We start from the raw sequence: 22188 nt of genomic DNA on the forward strand, positions 1-22188 counted from the left end.
CACTTCCCGAGTGAGGAGCCCTGACACACACGAGTTCACTGCTGTTCTGGCGGTAACCACCCCCCTTCTTTCTCTGGGCTCGCGCTCCACTGACCTCTTTTGTTTCCCCGTCACCTATCAAGCTAACCCTACCTGAGAGCCTTGCCCCCGGTGTTCGTGACGTCTCCTCCTGAGGGTGTTTCCATCGCTGGTTTCCTCTTAGCATTCATGGCTCAGCTCAAAGGTCAGCTCGGAGGTCTCCCCTGACCACCAGCTTACCTGGTCAGGGGAGACCAGGTAACAACGCCGCACTCATTCATTCAGTTACTCATTCATTGACTAAGGAGCATTTTCTAATAGTAGTAGCATCAGTTTTATTCCCATTTGACAGGTGGGACAACTGAAGTTCAAAAAGGAGAAGTCGTTTTATTCATTCATTTAATTCAGACCGTAATCATTGCTACCTTACACCCTTTAGAATGGCTGCAATCTTTTTAAAAATCAAAAACTAAGTATTGGTGAGAATGAGGAGAAATTGGAACCCATGTGCACTGTTTTATAAATATATATAACCGAATCACTTTGCTATATGTCCAAAACTAACACAACATTTTAAATTAGCTATACTTCAGTTTTAAAAAGTAAAAGCAAAATGGTTAAAATGGCCAGTGTTGTTAATGTACATTTACCATAATTTTTTAAAAACCAAACTATTTTTAAAACATAGTTATCGAGTCCCGGAAGCTGTGTTGTGTGCGCCCTCATTTATCTCTCACCAGAATCCTTTGAAGGTGTTATTTCTATTATATTCATTCACTGAGAGAACCGAGGTTCAGAGAGATCATCAGAGTCCTAAGTTCCATCCCAAACTGTCGAACCTCAAAGACTCCAGCTTTCCACTGCATCGTTCTCCTCCACGCCCCTCCCTGGCTGTAAGAACCTCATCTGTCGCTCCTTCCCACAGGAACCGCTGGGATCTATCAAGGAGCAAACGGACTGACCAACGCGGCCGGATTCGGAACTATGCACCAGGTAGACTAGCTCCCTACCAGGGGCTTTCTGGTATTTTCCATAAATAGTCGCCCGAAAATCAGGGCACCCAGAGAGGCCGCCTGCACCTGTGGGCACCGCCTGTTTTCTTATTCCCTGGGTTTGGAGACCACAGGGACCGGGCTATACCAACAGCCATTGGAAAGATACAGTGTAGAGGCAGAGAAATCGGAATTATTGGCAGATTTCCAAGATGAATGGGCTCTGTTCTATGTTCCATCTTGATCCCCGTCTAAGACACCCAGTGACTGTTGGATCTGGAATGTATGAAAGCAAAAACGTGTCCCTTTCACCAGACCCCTAGCTCTTCAAGGGTGAAAGGACATCATCTTTACCTGTGCATCTCACTGTAAAGTGCCCAGCGCAGAGTGAGGGCATTATAAATACTTGTGAAATGGAACTTAGTCAACACTATAAAGATGGGTGGATGTTGGCTAATAATGTGAGTCTCTTGGTTTCACTTAGAGAGTGAGTTAAGAATTAACCTGCTCAAGGTGGATGGGAACTTTATGCACTGTTATGTACCTTTCCTCTTACGAACCTTCCATGAGTTCTTTGCAAGATTGAGAAGCTCTACTTTCCAGTGGGGCTAAATATATGAAACAGTGACGGTGGTGGGAGGGTTAGACTGTCTGGTTGGTTGAAACAGACCAAGATTGGTATTCTTTGACTTCATCTTTAAGACTCCCCCCAAGAAGGTTCTGGATCCCTAGTGCTGTGTAGGTGTACTATATTTGAGCCTCCACCCCCTCCCCACCCCCACCATGAACCTAAAATGTCACCTAGTCTCCGGTGCAAGTCATTCAGTTGTTCATTAATTTTTCCAGCATTTATTGAGTGCCCACATGTGCCCAGCACTCATCCAGGCTCTGGGGATACAACAATGGCCAAGACGGATGCTGTCAGAACCATACCCATGCCCCTTAGGGAGCACCTGTTGGCTTCTACCTGCCAATCTCTGCATCCCTGGGCACATGGGTGTTTTCTGGAACCAATGTATAGGGCAGTAGTGTAGGAAGTGCCAGGAAATTGAAACCCTCTGAGAGCAGCTCTCAAGCAAAGACTGGCTGGAGTTGGTGTATAAATACCCCAGCTCCCTTGCCCCTTGGGAGAGATCTTTCTGAGGTGTGTTTTTTGCCATCGTGGCATCTCCTGGGTAGAATTCAGCTCCAGTCCCCACTGGAGAAGCCCCTGTACTGACTTCTTGCCCTTCTTCCCTTTGCTACCTCGCTTCCCCATTTCCCAACTGGTCTTGCCTTCACCCCCCAAATCCTCTACTTGCCCGTGAATCCTTGTCTTGGGGGGAAATTGGCTTTTAGAGAAAACTCCAGCCCTCATAGAACTTTTATTGTAACAGTGGGGGAACAGGGATCAATGCAGCAGACCCAGCCCAGGAGGCCCTTGACCCGTGTCAGCCTGACAGTCTTCCCCGCTCACAGCCTCATGGGTTTCCCGTTCCAGGACTATCCTTCCTACCCTGGCTTCCCGCAGAGCCAGTACTCCCAGTATTACAGCTCATCCTACAACCCTCCTTACGTCCCAGCCAGCAGCATCTGCTCCTCTCCTCTCTCCACGTCCACCTACGTCCTCCAGGAGGCATCTCACAACATCCCCAACCAGAGTTCCGAGTCACTTGGCGGTAAGTACCATCACTGCCCTGTGGTCATCCGTTGCTGTGGTCTGAGCTCTTGTATGGAAGGTGAACTGGATGGAGGTTCCGGTTGTAATGAACTGGTCACCCATAAGTTAGCGTCAGCCCTCAGATATGTTTTGTTGGCATTTCTTTGTGTGTGTATGTGTGTGAGGGGTGGTGCGTGTGTGTTTAACTGCACCCATGTTTTAGAAAGTCATACATTTTTACCTAAAAACTCTAATGCCTGCCTTCTCTTAAAAGATGATCCAGTCACCTGAGGTTCACATTATTAAGTGACAGTGCTTGGCTGGAGCTGAGTGACGTTTACTCCATTTAAACAGAGCACACACGATTCCACATCCAGGCCCTTCGATGATGTTTGCATACCTGTGCAAACTAACTCACTAGCATCCCTGTACAAACTAACTCAGCAGCTTGTGCATTCACTTATTGATTTCATAAATCTGCTATGCACGTGTCTACTCTTTATGAGACAATTTAGACTCATCACCATTAAATAACATGGCAGCCATATATTAGAATGTCCAGTGATAGGAGATATCATTGCATTTTCTTCTTTTCTGAAGCCTCCTGTTTCTGGGGCTTTGTAGAAGGCAAGCTAGCATGATGTGTATGGACATTCATTCAATTAATGTTCATTGGTGGATGGCTAGGAAAATAACAGTAATGAAGACTCACCACATTTGTTCCTGAAGTTCTTGGTGCAGCTGTGGCTTGCATTTTCCATCAGTTCATTTCAGTTCAGTCATTCAGCCATGTCCGCCTCTTTGCGACCCCTGAATCACAGCACGCCTGGCCTCCCTGTCCATCACCAACTCCCGGAGTTTACTCAAACTCATGTCCATCCAACCATCTCATCCTCTGTCGACCCCTTCTCCTCCTGCCCCCAATCCCTCCCAGCATCAAGGTCTTTTCCAATGAGTCAACTCTTCGCATGAGGTGGCTGAAGTATTGGAATTTCAGCTTCAGCATCAGTCCTTCCAATGAACAGCCAGGACTGATCTCCTTTAGGATGGACTGGTTGCATCTCCTTGCAGTCCAAGGGACTCTCAAGAGTCTTCTCCAACACCACAGTTCAAAAGCATCAATTCTTCTGCACTCAGCTTTCTTCATAGTCGAACTCTCACATCCATACATGACCACTGGAAAATCCATAGCCTTGACTAGACGGACCTTTGTTGGCAAAGTAACGTCTCTGCTTTTTAATATGCTGTCTAGGTTGGTCATAACTTTCCATCCAAGGAGTAAGCATCTTTTAATTTCATGGCTGCAATCACCATCTGCAGTGATTTTGGAGACCAGAAAAATAAAGTCTTCCACTGTTTCCACTGTTTCCCCATCTATTTCCCATGAAGTGATGGGACCAGATGCCATGATCTTAGTTTTCTGAATGTTGAGCTTTAAGCCAACTTTTTCACTCTCCCCCTTCACTTTCATCAAGAGGCTTTTCAGTTCCTCTTCACTTTCTGCCATAAGGGTGGTATCATCTGCATATCTGAGGTTATGGATATTTCTCCTGGCAATCTTGATTCCACCTTGTGCTTCTTCCAGCCCAGCATTCCTCATGATGTACTCTGCATATAAGTTAAATAAGCAGGGTGACAATATAGAGCCTTGACGTACTCCTTTTCCTATTTGGAACCAGTCTGTTGTTCCATATCCAGTTCTAACTGTTGCTTCCTGACCTGCATACAGGTTTCTCAAGAGGCAGGTCAGATGCTCTGGTATTCCCATCTCTTGAAGAATTTTCCACAGTTTATTGTGATCCACACAGTCAAAGGTGTTGGCATAGTCAATAAAGCAGTAGATTTTTTCTGGAACTCTCTTGCTTTTTCAATGATCCAACGGATGTTGGCAATTTGATTTCTGGTTCCTCTGCCTTTTCTAAATCCAGCTTGAACATCTGGAAGTTCACGGTTCACCTATTGCTGAAGCCTGGCTTGGAGAATTTTGAGCATTACTTTACTAGTGTGTGAGATGAGTGCAATTGTGTGGTAGTTTGAGCATTCTTTGGCATTGCCTTTCTTTGGGATTGGAATGAAAACTGACCTTTTCCAGTCCTATGGCCACTGCTGAGTTTTCCAAATTTGCTGGCATATTGACTGTAGCTCTTTCACAGCATCATCTTTCAGTATTTGAAATCGCTTAACTGGAATTCCATCCCTTCCACTAGCTTTGTTCGTAGTGATGCTTCCTAAGGCCCACTTGACTTCACATTCCAGGATGTCTGGCTCTAGGTGAGTGATCACACCATCGTAATTACCTGGGTCGTGAACATCTTTTTTGTACAGTTCTTCTGTGTATTCTTGCCACCTCTTCTTAATATCTTCTGCTTCTGTTAGGTCCATAGCATTTCTGTCCTTTATCAAACCCATCTTTGAGTGAAATGTTTCCTTGGTATCTCTAATTTTATTGAAGAGATCTCTAGTCTTTCCCATTCTGTTGTTTTCCTCTATTTCTTTGCATTGATCACTGAGGAAGGCTTTTTTATCTCTCCTTGCTATTCTTTGGAATTCTGTATTCAAATCGGTATATCTTTCCTTTTCTCCTTTGCTTTTCACTTCTCTTCTTTTCACAGCTATTTGTAAGGCCTCCTCAGACAGCCATTTTGCTTTTTTGCATTTCTTTTCCATGGGGATGGTCCTGATCCCTGTCTCCTGTACAATGTCACAAACCTCCATCCATAGTTCATCAGGCACTCTGTCTATCAGATCTAGTCCCTTAAATCTATTTCTCACTTCCACTGTATAATCATAAGGGATTTTATTTAGGTCATACCTGAATGGCCTAGTGGTTTTCCCTACTTTCTTCAATTTAAGTCTGAATTTGGCAATAAGGAGTTCATGATCTGGGCCACAGTCGGCTCCCGGTCTTGTTTTTGCTGACTGTATAGCGCTTCTCCATCTTTGGCTATAAAGAATATAATCAGTCTGATTTCGGTGTTGACCATCTGGTGATGTCCATGTGTAGAGTCTTCTCTTGTGTTGTTGGAAGAGGGTGTTTACTATGACCAGTGCGTTCTCTTGGCAAAACTCTATTAGCCTTTGCCCTGCTTCATTCCGTACTCCAAGGCCAAATGTGCCTGTTAGTCCAGGTGTTTCTTTACTTCCTACTTTTGCATTCCAGTCCCCCATAATGAAAAGGACATCCTTTTTGGGTGTTAGTTCTAAAAGGTCTTGTAGATCTTCATGGAACCATTCAACTTCAGCTTCTTCAGCATTATTGGTTGGGGCATAGGCTTGGATTACCGTGATACTGAACGGTTTGCCTTGGAAATGAACAGAGATCATTCTATTGTTTTTGAGATTGCATCCAAGTACTGCATTTCGGACTCTTTTGTTGACCATGATGGCTACTCCATTTCTTCTAAGGGATTCCTGCCCACAGTAGTAGATATAATGGTCATCTGAGTTAAATTCACCCATTCCAGTCCATTTTAGTTCACTGATTCCTAGAATGTTGACGTTCACTCTTGCCATCTCCTATTTGACCACTTCCAATTTGCCTTGATTCATGGACCTAACGTTCCAGGTTCCTATGCAATATTGCTGTTTACAGCATCAGACCTTGCTTCTATCACCAATCACATCCTCAACTGGGTATTATCTTTGCTTTGGCTCCATCCGTTCATTCTTTCTGGAGTTGTTTCTCCACTGATCTCCAGTAGCATATTGGGCACCTACCAACCTGGGTAATTCCTCTTTCAATATCCTGTCATTTTGCCTTTTCATACTGTTAACGGGGTTCTCAAGGCAAGAATACTGAAGTGATTTACCATTTCTGTCAGTTGGGGTGATTTAAATAGCTTTGGCTTGGTGACAAATGAAAGGCAACATGGCCAAGCATTTTTTAGTAACTTGGAAGGCAGTTTAAGGTTTGGGCATTGACTTTGGTCACTGTGACCTCATCAGAGTATAGAATAAATGCATAGTACCCATGTTCCAATTTCCAAATTTTGCTTCCTTGGAAGAGTAGGAAATGTAACAAACTTGCTGAATTATCTTTGCCCATCCTGCTTTCCTGCCTGTGGCCTCTTCAAACTGGTTTCAGAAATGAAATATAAGCAGGAAATCTTCCACTTGATGCTACTATCTATAATTTGCTAGTGAACTGGATTCTGGAGACTGACTTCTCAAGAATTTGGGTTATGTGAGATGGTCATTTTTGTTCCCCATCCAGAGCGAATATAAAGGCTCTTTGTGTCTCTTTGAAATTTTCCCTTATTGTTTCCCCCTGTTCTTCATTTATCCCCTGGCCCTAAGGTTCAACAATAAGTGGTTGAGATGGTTTTTACTGTGTGTCTAACAAGCTCACATAAAATCTAATGACATAAATAATAGTCAGCTGTAACTGAGGTCTCTTGCCTCATCTCCCCCGTGTCTGTTATAAAGGAATGGCATGTAAGCTTACTTGTGCACACACACACACACACACACACGCACGCTCATGCTCATGCACTCTCTTAAAATTCCCCATAAAAACTCCACTTCTGAAATTATCCAGGATCTCCTTGAGTGGTTGGTTCTAAATTCCAGAGGCTCAAGAGGTTTATATATTACTGACAGCTCATGCTCACCCTTTGTGTTGTCCGGATACACTGTCCTCAGGCTCTGCTCCTTCGCAGACGGCATCCCCATCACCCCATCGCAGCCCCATCACCACATCGTTGACATTGACACTCATTCACAGTTATGTGAAGGCCCAACAATTCACAGACGATTGCAGGGTAATTCGCTGATGGTGGGAAGATCCCCTGGAGAAGGAATAGGCTACCCACTCCAGTATTCTTGGGCTTCCCTTGTGGCTCAGCTGGTAAAGAATCCACCCAGAATGAGGGAGACCTGGGTTGGGAAGATCCCCTGGAGAAGGGAATTGACTACCCACTCCAGTATTCTGGCCTGGAGAATTCCATGGGATTGCCAAGAGTCAGACACAACTGAGGGACTTTCACTTTCACTTTTGCTGATGGCAAAGGCAAAATCTGAACCTCTCTTGTTACTTAAGAGAAAAGACAAATCAGTCGTGGTTGCTTTAATTCAATTATTCTACTTCCACAAACTTACACTAAAAATAAAGTTTCACATAGGTACAAAGACTTAAGTTAAAAGAATTTTTTTTGCAGCACAGCAAAAGCCTGGAAGAAACCTAAATATCCATGAATAGGAGTCAGGTTAAATAAAGAGTATTGTATCCACCCTTGGCGCACTATGCATCTGTTGAAAAGGATCCACTAATACGGCTCTCTCTAAACTATTGTGATAGGTGAGGAAACAAGAACTACGTGCCTAACATGGTCCTGGAGGGTTTTAAATATGAGTATAGTTTACTACCCATATTCTCATAGGAAGTTTCTGGAAGGATGCAAAAACAACCATTAACTCATTTTCTCTGAGGAGGGAACTAGAGGGAAAAGATGTAACAGACAAATCTTTAGGCCCTGCCACAGAACAGCAAAATTCACCTTTTTTTCAAATGCGCATGAAACATTTACCAAAATAGAACTTCTGGAACATCAATTGTCAAGTCCCATTACATTTAAAAGGTTTCAGGGAATAAAAAGTACATACTCTGAAAATAGGGGACTTAAATTAGAAATAAAAGGAAGATTTTCGGAAAATTTGCAAATATCCAAAAGCAAAGTAACACACTTCTAAATAACCCATGTGTGATGGTTAATTTTATGTGTCAGGAAGAGAGTTCTCCTTTTCTCTGCCTTCTTGTTCTACCCGAATCCTCAATGGATTGGCTGATGCCCACCCATGTTGATTAGGGCATATGTTCTCTACTCACTAATCTCTTTGGAGATACCTTCACAGCCACACCCAGAAATAATGTCTTATTAGCTGTCTGGGTAGTCTTGGCTGTCTAAGACCATTGGTCCAAGACCAATGTCTTGGCTCAGTCAAGTTGACATATAAAATAAACCATCCAAAATATGTTTTTTTAAAACTCTCAAAACCAATAATAAGAAAACAACCCAATAAAGAAATGGGCAAAGTACTTCAACAGACACTTCACCACAGAATATACCAGCTTGGCTGGAAAAAAAAAGAAAAGAAAAGCACCTGACTGGAACTTTCATGGTTAAGAATCTGCTTTCCAAAGCAGGAGGCACAGGTTCAATCCCAGCGTCTAAGATACTGCCACAGGGATGCCACGGGGCAACTGAGCCCATGTACCACATCTAGAGAGAAGCCCTCACCCCGCCACAAAGAGCCCTAGGGCTGCAGCTGAAACCCATCACAGCCAAAAATAAAATAAAGAAATATTTTGTAAAAAGCACATGACTAGGGTGCTGATCCTTAGTCAGAGAAATGCAGATTAAATCCTCAGTCAGACACACACCCCTTAGAATGGCTATAATTACAAGACTAACCATACCAATGATTGGCAAGGATGCAGAGCAGCTAGAATCCCCTTAACCTTGCTGGTGGGAGTGTGAAATGCTACAACCACTTTGGAAAACATTTTTGCAGTTGCTTATGAACCAGTAACCACAGTGTCTTTTAACGAGAAAGCTCATGTCTATGCGAAGACTGATGAGTACTGATGAGTGAATGTTCATAAAAGCTTTAGTCCAGCCAAAAACTAGAATCAATCCAAATGTCCACCTCCAGGTGAATGGATGGGGATGCATCCACCCAACAGAGTGGTACTCAGCAACACAGAGAAGTAAACTACCGATAAACATAGCAACGTGGATTGAATCTCAGAACAGTTCTGCTGGTTGAAAGAAGCCAGAAAAGTGTGTGTTTGTATGTGCGTGGACATCACATACTGAGTGATGCCATTTGTTTAAAACTCTAAAAAATACAAACTAATTTATGGCGAAAGAAAGCAGACCTATGGTTGGCTGGGGAGTGGGTAGCAGGAGGAAGAGACTACAAAAGAATTACAGAGCAACCCTTGGTGCTGGATTTGTTCATTATCTTCATTGTGGTGGTGGTTTCACAGATGTGACCATATGTTGAAACTTATCAACTGTGCTCTAAGTATGTATGGGTTTTTTGTATGTCAGTTATACCGCAACCGTTGTTAAAATAAGTAAAAAAAAAAAAAAAAAAAGTATTAAAAGGGGAGAAAGAAAAGGAGTGAAATGACTCCAAGAAGGATTACTATAATTTTCTGTAGCATGTGTACCTCTGACTTTGTCCTTGAACTTTGACCCTTCATTCTCAAGAACATATAAGGTTGGGGAAAGCTGCTTTTTTTGGCACCCCTAATAAATTGACTTCACCTAACACCTTATTGGGACATTTCTTAGGTAGCTGGTGTTTCCTCCTCTTTTTAATAATATTTGCCTGGACTTTAATGGGGCCAACCAGTGTTTTCTAAGCCTCCACAGTCTTAGAACTACCAAATGAATCAGGATAAACTTTATTTATAACTCTTAAGCATCTGTGAATTTATTTACTGCCTTTTCCTCATCCTCCAGAAGAAAGTCTTTGCTAGTGTGGTGTTTTGGGGGTCTCTAATGCTGTACCCCAAAAATTTGGGGGAGTTGGAGACAGCCCAGAAGTGCTACAACTCAAAATCACATCTTTTTTTATTATGTCCTTAGTCTGCTAAGAAGGTTTATAAATATTAAATAAATAAAATTCAATCCCTTGGGTTTTGGAGGGAAATAGTCCTTCCAGGGTAGGAAAAAATTAGTGGCTTGCCGAGTATCTTTAGACAAAAGCGTTTCTCCCTGCCACCCCAATGATCCAAGAACTGGCAATTATGGAAGGAAAGATGGAGTCCACAGGGTACATTTGGGAGCTAAAACAAGCAGATGTAGGACGAGAAAGTGGGATGGGAGGTCCTCGAAGGTTCCACGCTGGTTTACAGTTCTGTCACTCTAGTGACACAGGCAGACCCAAATTTTAGTTCTGGCTTTATCGCTATGCAGGGTTACACGCTTACATCATCTCCGTAAGCCTCAGTTCCCTCGTTACTTAAATAAAGATAATAAAGTCTAATAAAATGCACTTAAAACTTCTGTGTTTAAAAACCAACACAACTTGGATGCTGATTCTGGGACTTGAGTCCTGCGGGGTGCTGACCACTTGTTCATTGTGGATCATTAGACAATTGCCCGAGGGCAAGAGCCTGACAGCCTCTCGGCGCACTGTGTCCAGAAATGCCACCTCAAAGAGAATTTGAAGGTGCCCCCCCCTTAGCCCTACACCTTCTCATGGTCCTTGCATGTATGTAGTAGGTCTAGTCAAGCCAGAACTCAATTTAAGCCCTTTGCTGACATCTCCTAATTTCCAGCCCTGTGCTGGATGCTCTTGCCTTAGAATCTCAAATTGACCGATTTCTTAACAAGTAAAGCTTAAAGGACTTGCTTTTAAGATACATACAGAAGATGCAGCAAGCTGCCTAGGGACGAGAATGTAGAGAATTCTCCCCACACACCCCCACTCACCCCAAGGGAGGGAGTTTGATAGGTACGTAGTGAAAAGTGAAAGTTGGTTGCCCAGTCATGTCCAACTCTCTGTGACCCCGTGGCTCCTGCGTCCATGGAATTCTTCACGCAAGAATACTGGAGTGGATTGCTGTTCCCTCTTCCAGGGGATCTTCCCAACCCAGGGATTGAGCCCGGGTCTCCTGCATTGCAGGCAGATTCTTTACCGTCTGAACCACCAGGGAAGCCCAGCCAAATACACATGTATATGTTATTTTCCTCTTTCTGTTAGTTTTGGGATTCTCAGACCTTAGGTTATATAGACGGTTGTTAAGCACAAAGCTCTGTTCTCTGACGTTGTAACTGCCCCCCCCTCGCCTGTCTCCAATCCCTGCTCAGCTGTCCCCTTATCCACGACGTGTCCCCTATAAATTAATGACCCCCCAGCGCCCTCCCTGCTCCTATCCGACTTGTCAGTTGCCATCACACATGTCCCCACCTGGCATGTTACATGTCTACTTATCTCTCTAACGTCTCTCTCCTCCCTCTAGAGTCTGGGCGCTGTGGGAACCAGCGCCTGGAACTATACCTCATCAGTAAATCTTTGCTGGATGAATGAATGATTATGAGTGGGCAGTTTAAGGAAATTTTGAGAGTTAATTTTGATCCTACGTGATCTTTGCCTTCACCGCTGCCTTTGGGACCTCCCACTCTGGAGTTAGATGGTTCTGGTGTAATCGTTCACAGGAGGAGACGCTAGGCCAGCTCTCTGATCTGTCTGCCCTTCCCTTTTCTACACCAGGTGAATATAACACACACAATGGGCCTTCCACACCAGCAAAGGAGGGAGACACAGACAGGCCGCCCCGGGCCTCCGACGGGAAGCTCCGAGGCCGGTCTAAGCGGAGCAGCGACCCCTCCCCAGCAGGGGACAATGAGATCGAGGTAACTCCAGATGCTTCCGCCCGATTGAGTGAATGTCACGTCCACGTGTGGCTGGAACAGGAGGTGGGAGCCAGAGTCCTCTCCAAGTCCCTTGGTGGGAGGATGGCCCTTTGTGTTCACAGAGTGCAGTAACAGAGAAAAGCTCCCTTGATGAGAAGGAGCGAAGAATTCAATTGGCCACACGGAAGCACTGTTGACTGGCCAGGCTAGGAAAGAGGACCCTAGAGGTGGTAACAACCGATGAGCCGCAACAGCATCACCTGGGGGCCTGGGAAAACCCAGACTGTGCCCACCGCCAGGGCTTCCAAGTCAGCAGATCTGGGGCAGGGCCTGAGAAGTTGCATTTCCAACAGATTCCTAGATGATGTTCGTGTGGTGGAAGACCACACTTTGAGAACCTCCAGTAAAGATGACATTGCACAGTGGACCTTCCCCATTGGATTGGAGTGATTCTTAACCTCAGCTACTGGTTAGACTCACCTGGGCTGCTTTTGAAAATTCAGATGCCCAGACCTCCTCCCGGACTAATTACCTGGACTTTGCAGGGAGTTCTAAAAGTTCCCTAGTGACCCTACTGGGTGTGTGTTGCACAGTCGTGTCTGACTCTTTGCAGCTCCGTGGACTGTAGCCTGACCAGCTCCTCTGTCCATGGGATTTTCCAGGCAAGAATACTGGAGTGGGTTGCAATTTTCTCCTTCAGGGGATCTTTCCGAGCTAGGGACTGAACCCACGCCTCCTGCATCTTCTGCATTGACAAATGGACTCTTTTACCACTGAGCCACCTGGGAAGCAATAGTGACCCTCCTATGGCTTAGATATTTATCTGTCTGGAGATAGGAGGCTGGCTGAAATGAATTTGCATTGTTTCTGTGATTCTGAGTTTCTCAGACAGTGGCTCTCAGTCTGGGCTGCACATAAGAATCTTCTGGGGACTTTCCTGATGGTCCAGTGGTTAAGACTCTGCCCTTCCAATGCAGGGGGCCCAGGTTCAATCCCTGGTCAGGGAACTCGATCCCACATGTCGCAACTAAGAGTTCATGTGATGCAACTAAGACCCAGTGCTGCCAAATAAATTAATTTTTTAAAAAAATCTTCTGGGAAGCTTTGAGAAACCTTCATTCTTAAGCTGCAGATCAGTGATGATCCAGATCAATGAAGTCAGAGTCCTTGGGGAGGGACCCAGGTGTCAGTATGTTTAAGCTCCCTCGGTGATTCTGGTGCAGCCCAGGCTGAGAACTACTTGTCGAAGGGCAGCTTCAGTCCTGATTATAATAAAGCAAGTGTGGGGTTACTGGTCAGCTGCTAACATTTCCCAAGCAAGCAAAAGAGAACAGTGTGCATGAGAGATGGAGGAGACAAGTAAAGGAAACAAATGCCCCCAAAACAGAGTGTGTGAGTTGCTCAGTCGTGTCCGACTCTCTGTGATCCCATGGATGGTAGCCCACCAGGCTCCTCCATCCACAGGATTTTTCCAGGCAAGATACTGGAGTGGGCTGCCATTTCCTTCTCCCGGGGATCTTTCCTGGCCCAGGGATTGAACCTGGGTTTCCCACATTGCGGGTAGACTCTTTACCATCTGAGCCACCGGGAAAGTTCATGTTATCTGTCTAACTGTTGTCTATCTAAGGGAAAAAATGGGCACATGCACAAGTCTGTACTTGTCTGCAGAAGGCAGTCATTTGTCGGCTTGGGTGTGCCCAGGGTATACATGAGTCGTGTTGGCAAAGCCTGGGTCACTGTCAAGGTACCAAATGCAGCAGCATCACATCCCCGTTCACAATCCTCTACAAATCTGGCAGCTGCAAATCTCAGCCGGCAAACTCAGATATGCTGAGAAACACCATTTTCATCATTTCCTTACAACCAGTGTCATTTTGATTCTGAGTCCCCCAGCCACCCAGGTGCTAGGGAATTCCATTTCATCACTGGGGCCCTTCCCCCTGCCGGGATTATGTGAGAATCTCAGGGTTCATGTGGTGTCAGAAAACGGAATAATAGGGACTTCCCTGGCAGTCCATTGGTTAAGACTCTATGCTTCCGATGCAGGGGATGCAGGTTTGATCCCTGGTGGGGGAACTAAGATCCCACATACTGCACAATGTGGCCAATAAATAGATAAGTATCCCCCTGGTTAAGAAATAATAAGCATTTTTAATTTTTAATAAAAGACAAAATAATAGCTTCTGTTGTCCAGTGTGGCTTGGTGGCTGCTGCCTTTCTCGTTTTCAGTACCTGCAGTGGTCCCTGGAAGTTTAGCCATTCTCTGGGGTCTCCTGCCATATGTTGGGCATAGAGATCCTTGGGGACAATTAGGACTTTGACGTACAGTAGCTATAGTCCTTTGGTTGCAAGCAACAGAAACCAGTTCTGGTTACTTAAGCAAAAAGGAATTTACTGGGAGGAAACGGCATGAAGAGGAAGTGATACAACCAAAGTTATGAAGAATATTATCAAAGGCCATGCTGGGAAATTCAGGGAGCTTCAGGGTGCTAGCCCCCACTGCAGAGCGAAACATTTAAAATTCTAACACTATGTCACTCGATGTTTGATTCCAAAGAGGCGGCATTCCCTTGGCCTGGTCTAGGTCCTCACATGTGCCCAGATGGACAGTCCCACCAAGACAGCACGCAATGGGAAAAGAAAACAGGATGCTCTTCTAAGAAGCAGGTGGGGGCTTCCCTGATGGCTCAGTGGTAAAGAATCCATCTGCCAGTACAGGAGACAGGGGTTCAATCCCTGGTCTGGGAAGAGCCCGCATGCCATCGAGCAACTCAGCCCCAGTGTCACGATTCCTGAGCCTGTGCTCTGGAGCCCGGGAGCCACAATACTGAGGCCTGTGCACCCTCGATCCTGTGGTCCGCAACTAGAGAGTGGCTCCCATTTGCTGCAACTAGAGAAAAAGCCTACGCAGCAACAAAGACCCAGCACAGCCAAAAATAAACAAATAAAAATTATTTTTTGGAAAGGGGGTGGATGCTGGAGACCCTAACAACAACAAGTGGCCAATATCAAGACATTTGATATTTAGCCAGTATTCTCTGGTCAGACTGTACTAGTTAACCAGTGTTTACTAGTAGGGCTGTGCTAGTTAGGCAGTATTCACTAAGAGAGCAGTAGCAGTTGTTTATGGCTGGTGTCTGTTCCGATCGTCCTGGAAGGTGTTAAGTATTTTGAACATCACTCCCCTCCCCTAGGGCTTCCTTGGTGGCTCAGTGGTAGAAAGCCTGCCTGCCAATGCAGGAGGTGTGGGTTTGATCCCTGAGTCAGAAAGATCCCCTGGAGAAGGGAATGGCAACTCACTCCGGTATTCTTGCCTGGGAAATCTTGCGGACAGAGGAGCCTGGCAGGCTGCAGTCCACAGGGTTGCAAAAGAGTCGGACACGACCGAGCAACTAAACAGCAATGACTCCTCCCCCGAGCTTGGTCAGCCTCTGGAGGTATACCCAGCCATCTCCTCTGAGAGCTTGACTGCCCTGGGAACCTGCCACAGAGCGTGTGTTCCCACTGCTTATGGCACCGTTCTCAGTCCAGAGGATTCTGTCCTTGCTTTTCCTCTAATTCTTAAAGCCACCACCTTTTAAAACCAAGGAGACTTTACCCAAACCCTTCGGGTGGATTAAGCCTTTGTGAAAAGTTAGAGGAAAATGTACTGGCTCCAGGTTACCCTTGCTTTCTGCCCTCCCAGATGCCTGAGGAGTTTCTACCAGCTGGAGGTTGCAGAGCTATAGAAAATCCCGGAGAGCAACTCACACTTTAATATTTTTTAAAAATGTATTACATCACTAATGTGGTTTCTGCTCTTGGTAGGGGACAATGGGGGCAGAGAACATTTTTCCATTAAACGGAGAAGGGGGTGGGGTGGCATGGAAGTGGGGGATTATGGGGTGATATTTTTCTAGGAACATCTGCTGCTTGATTCCAGAGTAAGTACCGCTGGGCAGGAACAGTTGAAAAGGTGTGAGCTGTGTTTCACTGCCATGCTTAATATCAGCATGGAGGGTTTGCACGAGTCACACCTCTTAAGTCTTTGGCACTGTTGCTAATGACTGTAGCCCACGAGAGAGAAATTAGGTAGAGAAGTGGAAAGAAGGAAAATTCGGAGTCTGTATTAGTTAAAATCCCTTGACTGCAGGTGCCAGAAACCAACTTGAGCTGGCTTAAGTGAAAAAGCAGAATTTATTTTAAGGATATGGGGATTCTCTTAGAACTCGTGAGCCAAGGGGACAGCCAGTGTCGGCAAGATACTGTAGCCAGAAGGTGGAGAGGCCAGGAAACGCATTTACGCCTTCTCGCGCCACGTTCCACAGCGTAGGTGCTGGAATCCCCAGGCAGGAATGTCTCTGCAATGTACAGGTTACTGGGCGGCTCTCCTCCGGGCCCCTCACTCTGCGCTCACGCTCAGTCACTCAGGCCTGTCCCACCCTTTGCGACCCCGTGGACTGCAGCCCGCCAGCCTCCTCTGCCCATGGAGTTTCCCAGGCAAGAATACTGGAGCAGGTTACCATTTCCTCCTCCAGAGGATCTTCCCGACCCAGGGATCAAACCCACGTCTCCTGCATTGGCAGGCAGGTTCTTTACCACTGAGCCAGCTGGGGAGCCCTCACTAGAGCCAGCTGAGAAGCCCTTGCTTCTCACTAAAACCAAGTCCCACGAAAGTCTTGGATCGTGCTTCCCTCTCTCCAACCTCTGTTCCTCTCCCTCCGCAGAGCGGCCTGGCCTGGCCTCCAGATCATGTTGCCAGCAACAGCCACCCAAAGACGATGAATTTCTTTCCAGGCCCCAGTTTTGAGTTCCCGAGGAAAGGCTTCTGACCCAGTGGGGTTAGGGGCCCAGCCCTGGCCGAAACCCTGGTGGGCTAGTTAGGGTCATCAGCAGAACGGCCACCGCGAACAATATACCCACAAAAATCTAGGGCAGTGAGATAGAATGGTGCCCTAGAGAGGAAGAGGGACAGACCCTCTTCAGAGGGAATATAGTCAATAAATTAAGGGAGTCTGCATTAAATTTGAAAAATATTCGTTGATTTTTTAAAAAACCCTCTTACCAAAGTATCTAAGTTTAACTGATCCAACCCAGTTGGATAAATTAGGGCTTAGCATATTTAACCCCCCATAGTGATTTTCAAACACTTTTTACCGTGACCTATAATAAGAACAATACTTATTATCATGACCCAGCATATATACACACATAATTGTAAGCAGAGCAAAAATTTCACAAAGTAATATTCAAGTCTACTAGTTGTTTTGAAAACCTCTGTATTCATTGATCTTTTTCCTTTGAGATATTACCTTCCTCCTCACTTTTAAAGGCATTACAGATGTGTAAATACAACCCCTGACCCCCCAAAGAGTTTTCCAAGGTGACCCACTCAAGTTGGTAGACTAAGTAGGTGCCTTTGCTGCCCCCAACACCAGCTACATAAATGATCAGTCAGCCCTTTTGTTCTTAAAAATAATGATCACCAGAAAAATTAGGGAAACCTACAATATGAGAAATTATGGCCAAGATAAATGAATAGGATAAATGACAGGAGAGGTAATTTAAGAAACAAAAGAGATCATAGAAAAATTCTGTTTGGTTTTCTTATCTTGTATCCACAAAATAAGAAGTGCAGGCTAATGGAAAAGAAACACTCAAAGAAAAAGCTACTGTAGATTTTTAAATGATAGACGTAGAAAGGTTAGAAGAGAAAGGTAAAGACATCTCTGTTTTTTTATTAAAAAAACAAAATTATAGAAAAAATATTTTTAAAGGATAAGTAATATCAATTCAAAAGGTCTAATTTGACTGTTGGAAATTCCAGAGAGAACAGTGGAAGAGATGAGAGAACATTATTTAAAGAAACAGGATTTAAATTATTTGAATGCTGAACAGTATGAATGAAAAAAGACTACACCTAGATATATCCTCATGGGATTTGAGGATGCCAAATATAAAGAAAACAATCTTAAAAATCCAAAGAGGAAAAAAGTAAAACCTACCAACAACTGAAGATCAGTGAAACATCAGACTTCTCATTAATCATCCCGGATACTACAAAATAGAGGGATTCTTTCAAAGTTCTAGTGGGCATTATTTTCCAGTTGGAATTCTGCACTTAGAGGAACTTTACAGTGAATTAAAGGTATGATTAGATTTGTAAAAATGCAGGAAGATTACTTTCTATGCACCCTTTTAGAAAAAGCAACCTAAGGATATACTCAAGCAAAACAAGGAAGAAAACCAATAAAGATATTTGGGATCCAGAAAACAGTGTATCTGACCCAGAAATTCAGTAAAGGGGAGTCTCAGAATCCTAGCTATGTGGCAACCCTAAAGATGATCCAGTCCACATTGGAATATTCTGTCACAGAGGAAGAACATCTTTGATACAGAGGGTGTGGCTGAATTTGAGATTCTAATAAAGACACCATATTGGAAACAAAAGAATTGAAGCAGTTGATAAACTCCAGCAAAAATAAAAAGTTATTCCAGACAGGCATGATTCCTATGTGAAAAAAACTGAGCTATGACATGATTTTAATCAAGATGGAGTACAAAAAAGGAGAATACATATGACCTTAGTGGCAGAAACAGTTTCCTTAAAGTCATTCTGGAGGGGACTTTCTGGGGGGCCAGTGGCTAAGACCCCACGCCCCCAATACACGGGGCCAGTGAACTAGGCCTGGTCAGGGAACTGGATCCCACATGCCGCAACTAAGACTTGGTGGAGCTAAATGAGTTTTGTTTTGTTTTTAATAAAAATAAATGGGATCCAGAGTTATGACACTGGCTACATAGAAAAGGAAGTAAAATCCTAGCTCATTACTTGGTTCTTCAGTGAACAGTAATCACAAGATGTAAATAGAAGCCCTTTACTGGCTACCAACTTTTAACATCAACGTGAAGACAGAGCACAGAAGACTTAAGGTACAGTTATAAAGCCCAGTGCACAAACCAGTGTATCCACATTGACAAGGCAAAAGTAAGGCTGAAGTTCAAATACTGGAGAGGGAGGAGCTAGTGGAAAGGGTAGGGACACCAATATCCATATTTTCCATATTGAGCTTGCTGTTTTAGTCAAGAGAAAATATCCAGAGCTTATGGGAATAGGAAATAGAATGGTTCACATATGTGAAAAATATAAAATTCTGGAGAAATGGGTTAGATTACCATGAGCTAAACCTTCATCTTTCCCAATGCCCAGTCTAAAGTGGGCAAATCACAGATTTCCCTGGGGGTCCAGTGGTTAAGACTCCACCTTCCAATGCAGGGGGCACGGGTTCAATCCCTGGTCAGGGAACTAAGTTCATACATGCTTCGAAGTGCAACCAAAAATTTAAAAAGTAGAAATAGAAACACAAAAAAACAAGTAAAGTTGGCAAATCAATAAGTGAAAGTATGTAATTTAGAGTTATAAAGGTAATCACCAGAACTGCTAAAAACAAATGCTCAGAAGTAGCTGGGCTTATGGTGAGCAGTCAACATAAAATGGTAGTATTTCATTTTGTCAAATGAGTTATATGATTTTTATTGTAGGTTTTGGACTGAATTCCTCCTTTTTTGAGCTTTTATGTGAAAAGCAAGAACAAGCATCTCAGTTCTGGCATCTGTGGGTTAACAGGGACCCCCAGGATTGGCCATCAGAATATATTTTACACAGTTGAGGTTGAATGGGGACTCAAGGACGCATCCATGAGTCACATGTTTTAGAAATTAGAGATAATGTTTTTCAAGACATCTTTCTCCTCCCAAGGAGTTAATTTCTGCAGACATTAAGTCAGATGCAAGCAAATGTATTTATCTCCTTTCTCTCCATCTCTTTCATCCCAGCGTGTGTTCGTATGGGACCTGGATGAGACGATAATTATTTTCCACTCCTTACTCACCGGGACTTTCGCCTCCAGATACGGGAAGGTAAGAATCATGTTGTCTCTCTGTCTCTTTTTTTTGTTTGTTTTCAGCATAACAATCCGTCCAGCTGGTTTGTGCTGGGAATTGTGGGGGCAGCTGGTGAGGCAGCTTCTCCAACAAATGCTGCCCCTTTGCATCAGCCCAGGTTTGAGAAGTCTTATAGAATTTTCCCTTGACATGTGAAAATTCAATCAGCTTCCCCCATTGTCTGCCTTGCCTTTTCTTCCAACACATGAAACAGTCAACATCCACTTGATCGGATGTAAGCTTGTAGTCTTCACCTGTCTCCCTCCTCCTAAGAGGGCTAGGAGATGCCTCAGCCAAACCCAGGAATCCAAGCTGGAAAGTGAGGTAAAGTACTTTTCTTCCTCCCTATTGTTTATCTTAGTATCTCTGGCAGATGAGTTTAATTTTCCTCCCATTTTTCTGAGAGAAGGGGGAGACATTTTGTCAGCTCCAACAGCTTTGCAAATGTATCACCGACAAATTATGTCGAGGAACCATTCAGTTAGAATTTCAGGCAGATGCTGTTGGTGGACTGATGGTCCATGGAAGAACCACCGAAAACTCCTTAAAAATGCAAAACTGAGGGTTTCCCTGGTGACTCAGTGGTAGAGAATCCGCTTACAATGCAGGAGATGCGGGTTCGACCCCTGGGTCAGGAAGATCCCCTGGAGAAGGGCATGGCTACCCACTCCAGTAGTCTTGCCTGGAGAATACCATGGACGGAGGAGCCTGTCGGGCTACAGTCCATGGGGTCTCAAAGAGTCAGACCAAGCGACCGAGCATGCATGCAATGCAAAAATGAACCCAACCGCTAAAACCCAAACCCTGCCGATTCTTTGCATCCATCCTTCGGGCTTGGTATCAAGCCTGCTGTGGATGCTCCAGATGTCTGCCATCTCTTCGGGGAGACAGGTAGAGGTGGGGTCGGGGCTCTGGGGGACAGACCCAGGATCAGCTCCTCCGAGTTAAGCGACCTGTCGGCAGCTGCTTCCACGCATGAGTGGGAACCAGGAGACTCACCAGAGCCTGGAAAATATTTCTGTTTCTGTTTAGAGCCTAGGAATATGATTTGACATCACCTCATGGCTTTTCCAGCTGCTCGTGTTTTTTATGAGGGTTGTAACAAGCTGGATGTGTAATTAGCAAGATAGATTTATCGTCTGCCGTTACGTTGTAAAGAATGTAAAAATGGTGTTGGTGGTGCAGAAACCTCTCGCCGAGGAGGAATGCCGTTAATATGTCTAGCAGTGCCTGCGGGAAATCCGGCATGCGTTTTTGGAGCGTGCACAGCTTAGGGAAAGGATGGCAGAGTCCAGAGCTGCTGAAAGCCCCAGAGCAGGCTTGGCAGCTATTGCAAAAAAAGAAAGAAAGAAAGAAAGAAAATGGGCTTTCCCAAAGGGGCTGCAGCAGTGAGATGCCCACCCGGGCTGGGTGTTCTGTGGTTCTTAACCACCCAAGTAAAACCGTCTCCCCATAAGAACCATTCCTTCACTCTTCTTGCCCTTCCAGAAGTTCCACTGCTTCATGCAACAATTTGGTTTCCATGTAGGGCTTTGTAATCTTGGGTATGATTTTTGTGTCTGTGTCTCACCACCACTTTTTAATCCAAGTTATGTTCTTTCTGCTGCTGAAAATTTGAGGGTATGGAAAGCTGGAGACGGAAAGTCTAAGAGATGATATGCATTTGTTTTCTGCGTCTGTGTCTCTATTTCTGCTTTGCAAATAGGTTCATCTGTACCATTCTTTTCTAAGGAGGATGGGATGAACCGGGAGACTGGGATTGACGTATGTACACTGTGTATAAAATGGGCTCCCTGGTGGTTCAGTGGTGAAGAATCCGCCTGCCAGTGCAGGAGATGAGAGTTCGATCCTTGGGTCAGGAAGGGCCCCTGGAGAAGGAAATGGCAACCCACTCCAGTATTCTTGCCTGGGAAATCCCATGGACAGAGGAGACTGGCGGGCTCCAGTCAGTCCATGGGGTCACAAAAGAGTCGGACATGACTTAGCGACTAAACAATAAAGTGTGTGAAATAGATAACTCATGAGACCTATGTAGCACAGGGAACTCTCCTCAATGCTCGGTGGTGACCTAAATGGGAAGGATATCCAAAACAGAAGGGATATATGTATGTGTACAGTTGATTCCACCCACTCCATTCTTGCCTAGAAAATCCTGTGGACAGAGTAGCCTGGTGGGTTTCAGTCCATGGGGTTGCAAAGAATCAGACACAACTGAACGGCTTTCATTTTCATGGCCGATTCCCTTTGC

General features: G+C 44.8%; 1 protein-coding gene and 1 non-coding gene across 2 annotated transcripts in view; both read left to right on the top strand.

Moving 5' to 3' along the window:
* EYA2 (EYA transcriptional coactivator and phosphatase 2) overlaps positions 1-22188 on the top strand; it is a 250439-nt gene that overhangs the window by 151927 nt on the left and 76324 nt on the right. The window contains exons 6-9 of the mRNA XM_065919822.1: positions 944-1011; positions 2491-2668; positions 11875-12017; positions 19833-19916. Coding sequence (XP_065775894.1) covers positions 944-1011; positions 2491-2668; positions 11875-12017; positions 19833-19916 — 473 coding nt within the window. The remainder of the gene's footprint in view (positions 1-943; positions 1012-2490; positions 2669-11874; positions 12018-19832; positions 19917-22188) is intronic.
* TRNAG-UCC (transfer RNA glycine (anticodon UCC)) lies at positions 12952-13024 on the top strand. Its single transcript has one exon. It is a non-coding gene; the product is annotated as a tRNA-Gly (tRNA).

The sequence above is a fragment of the Muntiacus reevesi genome, chromosome 2, assembly GCF_963930625.1.
Source record: "Muntiacus reevesi chromosome 2, mMunRee1.1, whole genome shotgun sequence".
Lineage (NCBI taxonomy): Eukaryota > Metazoa > Chordata > Mammalia > Artiodactyla > Cervidae > Muntiacus > Muntiacus reevesi.